This window comes from Python bivittatus, unplaced genomic scaffold (genome assembly GCF_059951505.1).
Source record: "Python bivittatus isolate LINGU-HERP-01145 unplaced genomic scaffold, Pbiv_v1 ctg000480_np1212, whole genome shotgun sequence".
Classification (NCBI taxonomy): Eukaryota; Metazoa; Chordata; class Lepidosauria; order Squamata; family Pythonidae; genus Python; species Python bivittatus.
The window spans coordinates 57078008-57089925 of NW_028277075.1; the positions used below are offsets into that span (position 1 = coordinate 57078008).

At 36.4% G+C, this 11918-nt stretch overlaps 1 protein-coding gene across 1 annotated transcript in view; it reads left to right on the top strand.

Annotated features, from left to right (window-relative positions):
* INSC (INSC spindle orientation adaptor protein) overlaps positions 1-11564 on the top strand; it is a 141320-nt gene extending 129756 nt beyond the window's left edge. The window contains exons 13-15 of the mRNA XM_088145989.1: positions 540-616; positions 2778-7160; positions 10559-11564. Of these exons, the coding sequence (XP_088002115.1) occupies positions 540-616; positions 2778-2906 (206 nt within the window). The 3' untranslated portion in view covers positions 2907-7160; positions 10559-11564. The remainder of the gene's footprint in view (positions 1-539; positions 617-2777; positions 7161-10558) is intronic.
* The last annotated feature ends 354 nt before the right edge of the window (positions 11565-11918 follow it).

The following is an 11918-nucleotide window of genomic DNA, read 5'->3' on the forward strand; positions in this document are numbered from 1 at the left end:
GCGGAATGCTGCTTTTATCTATCGCACATCAACTAAGAGCCAGCCTATTTACCAGTACTGGACATTCATTTTTTAAAGAGTTCTGTTTTAGGAATCAACTGATTGCCCCAGTTGCCAGCTTGGAGATCCATTGGCAGTATTAATGCATTAATGCAATGCACTTGCAGTGCTATATGCTAACCCAGATGCCCAAGAAAATGACACAACATTGTTTATAAAAAAACTCAGTATGAGCTTTCAAGGGTGCAAGTGGGATTATTCTAAATATGGTAAAACAGGAATCCCTTAAAATGGCATCATTGATTGAATGAAATAAGTGGGATATGCCTGAATAAAGATTCACTGGCTTTGCAAAAAGAACTATGAATGCTCTTAGTGTTTGTAATTTGCTTTATGTCAGGGGAGGGTGTTTTTTTTCCTTTCCTGTTTCTTAGCATCACTTTTTATGGCATTACAGTATTTTCACTGAAATGGATAAATCTAGAAAATATGCCACACAGAATAAATTGTTGATCAATGTTCTTTTCAAAACATTTTAGGTATTCCACGTCTCATCCAGCTTTGCAGGTCTCCAGGTGAAAGAAATAACAGTGATTCTGTTCTTGTTGCTTGTCTGGTAAGGGCATCTAATTGTTCCCTCTTTTCTTCCTTTTTATTCTGCTGGTGGGGAGAGCAGAAATCCCTAATCAAAAATTCCCATTGGCTGGAAGGGTAGGAGAAACGATCTTGGCTGATTTCAGCCTTCTGATTCATATCCCTCACTACTGAGAAGATTCCTTCAGCCAACCAGAACAGATCTGCAACAGAGAGGTTGATTCATCTGTAAAGGAATATATTCAATGCCATCTTACCCACTGTTGGAAGAGTAGCTGCCAGTAAAAGAGATTCCCCTGCCTATTGAACTCTTTCTCCTGCAGTGCTCCAGTTCTGTTTTACAGGGACATGTAGTAAAAAGAGAGCAAATATATTTTATTGTGCAAGCAAACATCTATTTCGTAATATCAGATCATAATCTTTTGGGCATGTTTGACATCCTGCTCATTAATAAGGTGTATCTACACGCTTTATTGTGATCTGGCTCTCTTCTGTCCTTAAAACCAGTCCATTATGGACAAATATGCCTTCAGGGTATGATCAGTAATGGAGATTTCAAAGTTAAAGTCTTGAAGCTTAATAGTCTGAAGCCATTTTCAGCTTTTCTTTCAAAACATGTTTTATCAGTTTGCTACATGGGATACCCAGCGTTCTGCAACTTCCTCTCTGTAAAATAATTTCTATAATAGCTGCCTTATTTTAATGAAGATAAGTAGACAATATTTGTTTTTGCAACAGAGATGTGTACTCAATTTTCTGGTCTCCAAATGGCTGGAAATCAGATGATTTATTATTTGTAATACCATAAACTTGCAGACACCCATCAAAATAGAAGCAGTTGTATGTCAAGAATTGCACACAAATAATTCTTATCTCAATTTTTAGTATTAACAGCAGGGCTTGTCTAAAGTCACATTATAAATCTATGCATTCACCTTCAGAGTGCTTCGTTGGCACAAGGTCTCTAGAAATAAAATTGCCTTGTACTAGTTAAGGGCTTTTGGGTTTTGAGGCATGGAACATTTTTATATAACATGGTTTGATTAAGTTATTTTGAAATTATATTTCCTTCCTAAAATGAATTCAGTTTGTTTGTTTACTGAGAACAACCCATTTTCCACTCCAGCATTTAGTCAAGGAGTTTCAAGCATAGATTGTTGCCATAGACAATGCTGGCACATAATTAATGTGTCCCAAGAAAGGAATAGGCTGAAATTGCTCTATGTGGCTCCTAAACACATGGGCTGTAAAAAGAATGGAGGTGTAATTATAGCTTTAGTTCAGAAGGGAAAATAGGCAGACTCTGAGCATTTGGACTGCTCAAACATAAATCCATCTTTTATTAGCTTCCTTATAGGAAATAGCATAAAAAGGAAAAGAGATTATGAAATAGTAATACATCATGAAATAGACTTCAACAAGACTGGCTGTCAGAATTGGCTCTTCCATCAGACAGAGTGAGTCAGTTGCCTCACTTGTTAATGTTGGGGTGTCAGGAAATACTGGAGGACCAACCTCAGTGTACTATTTGACTTTCCCCCCTGACCTAAGGAGCCTGCCAGCCTCAGTTAGTGGAAAATGCTGGAACATTACTAGTGTGGAAGTCAGATCCACCTGGACGTTTGGTAATTGTTACATGGATAGGGGATACTATCTTGTTCCTTGCCTCAGGCACCAAAAAGAACCTGATCAGTCCTACCTCTCAAACTCTATTAAAAGAGGGTCTCAATAAGATACGCTCTGTATAAATGAATCTAATAGTTACAAATAAAGTTAACATTTATGACCTGCAGGACCTAAGTGATTTGAAATGAATTACTGAAAAAACAATCCTTTTCATTTATTTAATATGACGTTTGTATATGGCAATTACACATGGATTTTTTTTAAAAAAAAAATCAGTGTGGTCAGAGTTGAGGAACTCAGAGATAAGTCTTTCCTCCCCTGCATTCTGGATTCTCCTGAACAATTGCCACCCATTTCTAATTAATTCAAGTGAAACAACTGATCTAGCCATGCATAGCACCCAGTTTAGTCTTCACTGGGGGGTAAACAACACAAGGAACTTTCACTGAACTTCAGAATATGAGTCTTTCTCAATCAGATTGATATAGCATTGTGTAAAGCAGGGTTTATTCTTATTAGCATTAGCATTTTAAAACTGTTGTCACATTTTCTTACAGGCAGCTTTACGACGGTTAGCTGTTATGAGCCCTGATGGTCTTCAAGAGTCAGATTTCCAGCAGTTGGTGAAACCCAGGCTTGTGGATTCCTTCCTGCTTTGTACCAATATGGAAGAGAGCTTTGTGTAAACGAACAGAAATGTATCATTAATGTTATTCATGACTGTGTACTTAATTGGTTATTTATGATTAATTTATTACAAGAACTTATCAACTAACACAGAAAAGAATGCCATGTCTCTGATCCCTATGAGCCATTGACACCACTTCTTCTAGGTTTGCATAGCATTACACAGAGTGGGAGATGGGTCACTACTGTACTTCCACAGCCATTTCCCACTCATGATTTGATATCAGTCCTCAGTGACTTACTTTTGGAGTGGAAACAGCAGTTGTATTAATAGATGGAAGGCAGTAGTAATGGGCAGGGATGGACAATCCACAGCCATGGGGTTACAAGCAGCCTTCCCACTTCTTTTTTACAACTTTAGGGACCTTGCCAATTGTGGAAAATTGTTGGAAGGTTTTTAGAGAAATCAGAAGAAAACTGATATATGAACAAGGGATAGTTTCACATAGCATGGTGGAAAGTGGCACATTATACCATGAATTCCGTTGAGTTTCTTCAAGTAGAATATTATTCTAGAATTAATCCAAATATTTAAATACAAACAACAAAGAAAAGAGTGTAACTGTATGGATTTTTTTTTTTTTTGGCTGAATTAGCAAACTCACGTGGAAATGGGACCAAACCAAGCAAGCAGTTGGAGACACAAAAAACTAACTGGAATCAAATGGACAGATTTGCTAACTACTAGTACTATATACAGTAGTAGATAAACTGTTATGAAGGGCAAAATAACTCTTACCACAGGTCTTCAGTCCAGTATGCTATTTCCCAGAGCAGCCAAGTGCTTTTGTGTGATGGCACTGGTAGGGAAGAATGGATGATGATCTTCCTCTCAACTTCTCAACTCACAGAGGCTTTTCCTTTCACAGAATTTGGTACGCATACATCTTCTCCTGAAACTGTCACATGTATTGATGGGAAGAAATTGGAGTAGACAAAGTTTTAGAAGAAAATTTCTCTACATATATACACATATATATTACTCCTTGACTCAGAGTTCAGCATTACAAGATTCCCTTTCATTCTTTTTTTAAAACATGAGTTTATATGAATGACTTTTTATTAGTAGCTTGATTTCAGGCAATCACATAGCAGCATATCTAATATTTATACTTATGGTTTGATATTTGAACTAAAGCAAATTATTGTCTGATTAATATGTTTGGGGAAAACTTAGGTATGATTTTTAAAAGAACAGCTTTAGATAATCGCAGCGCAGGTTGATTTATCCAAATAATTTAATCTTAATGATTAAAGGGAAACCAAAAATGTATGGGCAAAATTCTGCTCTTACCTAAGCCAGTGGCAACATTTAATGGTTAAAATTGGACAGTTTTATATTCAGAGTTTAATTTTATAGTAGCAAATATAAGCCTTGATCTAAAAGACAAGAGTCAAGCTATGCATATCCAGTTGTGATAGTTTTCCTAATGAATAAGGGCTGTTGGACCACATGAATGAAACTGAAAGTTTCCTCCAAGGTCTCCCCTGGCCTTGTTGACTTTGGTGGAATTGCCAGGCAACTTCAGTTAAGAATCTCACGGCCAACCCACAGCTTGTATTCAGCACGGCTGAGGATGAGTGGAACTGAAGCATGAAGAGGAGTGTTACTGCAAGCTCAGCGCTTCAAAGGCTTGTGGCAAAGTGCCAGGCACCTAGTTAAGCTCTTGTTTCCTGAGGTACTTTTTTGCCAGAAACAGCCTTATCTCTGATTTCTTGTCAGGTTATTGGAATCACGTTAAATATATATTTAATCACCGAACAAGCCTGCAAGCATTTACACACCATGATATAAAGTAAATGGTTGAAAACTACTTTTTTTTTTTTTGTCCTAGCATTTATTTATATTTGGTTTTGTCTCCAGTATTATTAAAGCTTATTTGCATTGAAAATCCATGGCTTAATATTGTTTTCACTGATCTGCAGCACGGAAAAGGACCTCTGCTGGTCTGCAATCCCATTTTCACTCTTACTCAGATCAGATCCCAAAGCTATAGGGGTGAGGAGTTCTATGGCTGGAAATACAGGCTTTACCTCCTGAAGGAGCAGCAAGTAATCAGGAAAATGATTCATTCTTCCAGATGAATTCCCAACCTGTCCAGCAATTATAGTGAAGGTCTGGAGTTAAGAGGAGATTTGAAACTAGGCAAAGGCCAAAAAACAGCATACTTTTTAGCAATGTAGTAACATAGTTAAAACAAAGAGTCACAAGCAACTTCCTCAAAAACAAGAGGCAATCTAATCCAGAAAACCAACATGTATCCCTGTTGTGTTATGGGTGGTGATCAGTTGCTTTAATTATGATGCTCCTAAGAAACTTGATCATAATGCCAATATATAAATTATTTTGAAATAAAAACCAACTTTATATCCATATTTACTCTGGCAGAACTATTACAGGACCTATCATTCCATCTGCAATGTCAGGGCTTGCTAAAGCTGCGCGTGCTACATTAAGTTGAAAAAGACCAGTTTCTTTGCAAAATAAATGGTACACATTTGATACCAGAAAAGACGATACTTAAAAAAATCATTGGGAGGACATTTGAACTTCCCAGGATGTTCTGTCATCTCACTCTTAAAGAGAAATTTCACCATGAAATAGCAGAATTGCTGCACATGAGAAATTCAGATCTATTGTGGGCCTTCCTATTGTCCTATATATGTTAATATAAGTGTGTTTTATCATGCAGGAATTGTTTTGTGAATTTGCCAAGTTAATTGCTGCATTTCATTTTTCTCCAACCCCACTATTTACAATTCGCTCTCTTAGTGATCTGGGTAGAATTTTCTCTTGCACTTTTTCTACCAGTTTTCATTCAATTTGACAAAAAATGCTTTAGAAATAATTTCAAAGGAGAAGAGAATTTTGAAATTATTTTCCTGGATGGAGGGTTGTGTTTTTGCACTTAAAAGAATTATGTACTGTATGTCGATATCTTCTCTCAATGTACAATAATTTCTTTAGTTCTTTGTAGCTTTCTTGAGTTTCCATGCTTCCATTATATCCCTTTTCAGTAGGAATGTTATTGTCATTGTGACAGGGGAATTCAGTGCTTGAGAACTTGTTCTAGAAATTTTCCTTTTCCAGGAAAATCCAGAGAAATTGGCCAATTTCTTTCTCTGCCCACAAATGTGGTGAAGTACAGGTAATCCTCATTTAGTGACCACAATTGGGACTGGCAACTCAGTAGTTAAGCAAAGCTGTTGACTCTGCTTATGATCTTATTTTACCTTTCCTTTGCTTTACAGATCTGCAAAGGTCATAAATGCAAGGAATGGTTGCAAAGTTACTTTTTCATCACCATCCTAACTGCAAACAGTTGCTAAATGAGGCAATTGCTAAGCAAGGATTACCTGTACTTAAGAAGCCATTTGTGCCTAGGAGTGTATGTGTATGGGTGTGTATGGATGTATGTGTGCAATTTAGAAAAACCCTTGTGCATGTGATTGAAATGGACTATAGCCTGCAAATCTTATGCCAGGACTATTTTTTTCAATTTTTTGAAGGTGACATGAGATGTTTTACAATGTTTCTTTAAATAATTTCATCTCAGGGTGTACTAATGTTGCAATATATTACATTTGATGGCAGTTTTGGTCCCAGTCATTGCATATTCCTTTAAATTGCATGGCATTCCTTTTATGTTTAAAAACACTGCCCACAATGCAACATGAATAATCTGTATCAAGAATGCAGAACTCTTTTGCATTTGCCACTGTTTCAGTATCACCAGATAGTCACTACAAATTCCCCTTCTCTTTATGTCACCTTCCCTGGACCTTGCCATCTTCATCACCCCAAGGAACAAAATATGCTGCTGATACTCATACAGACATAACTAGAAGGAGGAAATACGGGCATGAACTGTATGCAGAGCACGTTCTGTGGTCAAATTGATACTGGAGTATCATTAAAATGGATACAACTTTAAGACCTGCGTCACTACACGTACAGTATGGCATTTATCTTCCTCATTTAATAAGAATTTGTCCTTGGAAGAACTTGGAGGTATGTGCTATTAGGTGTATTTATTAACTAGTGTATCGAGGAGAACCCTTTCATTCAAAGCCTGGTGCATTTGTAAGGTCTCCTGCTGTGAGACTGGTGTCAAGCGGATCATATCTCACACAGACTGCAGCTGGGATGAGTCCTAATTTAATTTGCCTTGAAGGATGATGAGAGAGAACGGACTTCATCATAATGGCCCCCCACTAAGGCAATGGTATGCCACTAAAGTTGTAAACAAAAAGTGAGTAAAGTTCTCTTTAAAAATGTTGATAAATATTAAAGCGCTTTTCAAAAATGTTGACAGCCAGTATTTGCTTTGGGGGGGGCGCACAGTATGATCTCAGAACAGTAGTATCAATGAATAAACTTAGTTTTAAGTAGTAAATCAGAGTTTGAAACTGAAATTTCTTGCTGGCTTTCTGACTGCAGCTGTGGTAATACTAATGTGGAAGAAAAAAGTACAGTGAAACCTTGTTCCAATGGAGTAATTGAGGGAAGGGGTGTAGGATGATAATGAATGTCCATGGAATACTTAAGTGTGTTATTGTGGCAATTTATATTATTTGCATAATGACATCATCACATAAATGATGCCTATTACATAATTATTATTTCTGTGATGACATCATTAGGCAAATGACGTGAATCACCAAGAAAATGTTGTCTGTTGCATTCAAAATCTGTTATATCAATGTCTACTAAATAGTAGGTTTCACCTTCTTTTATGAATAGGCATGAATCAGGAGTGTACCCCAAGGAAAATCTGGCTGTGGTGAAGATTTGAGGGGCCTATTTATTGCTAACATGTGGCTACTGTAGCAAAGGCAGTGGGCCCAGTGAATATGACATTGGAAACATTGGAAATGTATGATGCATTTTGAAAAGGTGGAAGGCAAAGAAACAAACTTCTAAAATCACACACCATCTTTTATGCGGTACTCAAGTCAACAGGAATTATTTAGTATGAAAAAAGTCTCAGTAGGTTCTCCTATAAGTGTTCATTGGAGTCATAAAAGTCATAAAATCATAACTTTTATGATTTCTAATTCAAAAAGAATGAAAAGGGGATTTAATCATTAAGCATCATCCCTTGCCGTCTGCAGCAGCCACTACCAGTCAAAGATTCCCAGTGTAGCTTTCTCATATTGCTTAACATTATAGCAAAAGCTGATGTGAGAACGATTGGTTGATTACGTGCCATCAGCTCTGAGTGACCATATAGATAGATTTTCTCCATGAGATGTGAGAAGGACAATATCTTATCTTCCTCTGCCTGTCCACGACAACCTCGAAACAAAAAGGCCCTCATCTTGTAAGATTTATGGCAATTATCATCATACATCACTTATAACAAATTTTAAAAAAATGAAAGGTGATACGTGTATGAGATACATCTTTAACTTTTTAATGGATGTTGTGTAGCTCTTGCCGGAAGAGCTCCTGTGGTTGTTAAGAGATCAATTGTTATTTTGGTGTTCTTTTTCTATTCTCTTCCTTATGAGAAACTGCACTGAATCCTAGATATACTCATAACCACATAAATCGCTCAACATCTTGATTGCCCCACTCCAGAAAGATAGTAGTGAAAGATGATAAACAAAATGGCTTGTCGTTTCCTTGAAGCCCTCATCTGTCACCTCCTCATGTCTGCAAGAAACCTCTGGATCCTATTTCCATTTGCAGTTCATTTCAGTCAATTCAACTCTATTCAAATTTGTGATTTAGTTCTGAGTCAAGCTGAGTCCATTTACCTCACCAGCTTCAGTTGTCAAATCAAGCAGATTTTATTTGAAGATTTAATTCAGTTTGATAAGAAAGTGTGCTTATACATACCAAAAGTACATCACATTTTCAACTCACTATGAAGGCACTTGATTCAACTCAATATGTCAAATCATTTTGGCATTTCAGTTGAAAGATTTAGTTTGGAATTAGCAATTTGATTGAATCATTTTTCAGTCAGATTTTTTTTAATAGAAGCATCATACAACCCTATTATCAAAGAGCAACTTCACTGAATGTTTGTGAAATTTATATAAGACCAAATGTTGCAAACACAAATGTAACATTTTTTCTACCAGTGCATGAGTTACATAAGGTATCTATCCCATGGTAACTTAAAACCATCCACATGATAGGATCTTTTTTTGAACTTCTGTAGTCACTTCTGCACTGATCTGTCAAAATGAGTACAGCCCAGTGTTCTAGAACTCTGAAGATGTCAAACCAGCTCACAGATCAAAATCTACAAAAAGCAATCCATCTACAAAAAGCAAGCTATAGTATGATGTCAGAAGAAAAACACTAATATTTAGATTTAGGAAAGGTGGAAAATATCCACAACAAGGGTTATAATCCTTAGAACTAATCCAGCGGCCAATTGTGCCACAGTAATGATCAGGGTCCCCAAAGTACAGAACAAAACTGCTCTATTCTTGCTTTATATATCACTTGAACTATAAAACAAGATTTGGGTTCTTCTAAGACTTGGTTAATTATTTCCTTTTAGACCCAATTTCCCTGCATAAATCTCATTTGTCTGGTTTTCCTCTGTGTAAGAGACTGCACATATTGCTAGTCCCCCCCCCCCATTTTTTATGAAATATTTCATCACTTTTCATCTCGTTGAGTTACCATTTCAGTTCTCACAAACCTCTGGAAACTAACCAATTATTGAAAGGACTTTTAGTTAGTTTATCCTTCCTTCCCTCCCTCCCTCCCTCCTTACATGGATGATCTGTTTATTTTAAGCATTTGTCTACTATCCTTTACTAAAGCTTTGAGAAAACACACAAATATATGAAAAAGAAAAGTATGTTTCCTTTACTTTGAATTAATATCAGTATTGGCCAAGGTAGTTTTCTTTGGGGAAAATATAGCACATAGAAGCTGCTATTGAGAAGAACCTTTCTCTGGTTGCCACCTACCTAGCCTTGAATATTTTGTTATAATGAATTGGTACATCTATGGCTACTTTTAAGGTCTGAGATTTCTTTTTAAAAAAATAAGTTTTCACAGTTAGAGGTAAAATTGTGCAACACATTTCATTCAGTTGTCTCTTCCAGAGTACACTGATCCTTGCTGGCTCTGGGTTTTGGCTTACAGTATCAAAATACTTCCTCAAATGTTACTATAATTTAATTATAATACTCCAAATATTTGAGAGAAAAGCCTTGTGTTGTATTGATGAGAAACTGTTAGAGCAGAGAGAACAAAAAATTGATTACATGTAAAAGTGAAATAATAAAATGAATGAGTAATGGAGGAGTTTGTTCTGAAATATAAGATATTTACAAGTAATTAACTTGTATCCCTGTCATGGGCCTGGTCACAGCAGCATATGAAATGGTCAGAATTAAGCTAACTGCTACTGAAATGCCATTTTCCAGATTGAAAATTATGAAAATTTAAATAGAATTGCATTCTGAGATGTCATTCAAATTTATGTTTACAAGACATGTTATTAAACAACAACAACAACAACAACAACATAATTTGTCCATATGTATCTTGATATCCAGATAAAGCATGGGGACTTAACAAATTTCTATAAAATACCCTCTGTAACATAAAGGAGTGCTGCAAAGTTGTTTTGTAGGTAAGCTGTGTAACTAAATCAAATGCTTTATTTTTACACAGTTTGTCAATTTCTCCAACCAAAAACATACTTAATGAAAAGGAAGAAAGAAGGACATTACAAATTAGCAGCTTAGAGCATTACCCTACTCCTAAGCTGATAGCTGTGGAAAGTTCAAACTGGACATTGTCATTCCAACAGTATAGCCGAGAGGAGGGACTTCTGCTGCACAAGAAGGCAAGATGATGGTGCTGGTTTTCTGGCATTAGCAAGCAAAAAGCCCAGAAACATCTTCTTTGTCAGCCTCTACCAAGCCAGTAAGGTTTGCTGCCTTGATTTTTAATTTCTGACTCAGCTCCTCCCTTTTTGGTGCAACGTGTAAGCTACTGTTCCAAAGTTGCTGGCTGACAGCATAATCCCATGGACATCTACTTAGAATGAAATCCCCCTGAGCCCAAAAAATTATGGAGTGCAGTTTGAGAAAGTGATAGTTTTATACTGAGAAATTTCCATTTTCCTGGAATTTACTTTGTCCCCTTTTTTCATTTTTTCAATGTCTGGAATTCTAGTAACATTTCTTCTGAATGTTGGTGATCACAAACTGGGAAGTTACTTGCTTCTAGACCTTGTTGCTTTCTGGGCAGTTCAAAATACCTTTCATAGGAAAAAAATTTTTTTTTTAAATGTTAATGTAGTTTTCAGCATTTCTTCTTTCATTTTAAGTATTGTTTGAAACTTGAGCTGAATAAAGTCTCCAAAACTTTTCTTGATGTACTCAGGAAATGGAAACCTTTCATTAGGTCTGCAGAAAACATCTTTCCAGACAAATCTTTAAATAGCAGTTATAATTATTATCTTTTTTCCAGAAGCTTCCATAGTTATTTTAATTAAATAACTCAACCAGAGATTAATTTCCAAGACAAAACTTACCAAATGAGGCCACGTCTCGAAGTTGATGTTTGCAAAAATATATAGCCCTATTTTTTACACTTTAGGTATCAGAGTTAAAGTCTTCCGAGTGCCAAAGATGTCACGGAGTGAATATAAATTCCAAAGCAAGCAATATTACCGAATGAATAGTGAATTATTTGGAAACACATTTTTTTTTCTTATGTGCTCTTGGACAGCCTTCACTAAGATACCCTGTAGACATCTGAACTTTCTCCTGAAACTTGAGAAGGGCTGCTTTTTCTTGGTCCACTTCGAGGCATCTGCGAGTCACAGCTTTCTGGAGAGTTTTGACCTTCTCAGCGTACCGCTGCTCCTCACCACGATTTACTGTCCTAGCCCATTTGAGAGCCATTGTGTCCTCAACCTTTGTAAGAGGCATCTTCTTTGCTTTCAGTTTACTCATGATGGACATTCCTTAGTTTAAAAAATTGTGTATAACAGTCAAACCAGGGAAAGAATAAGCTCTACCAG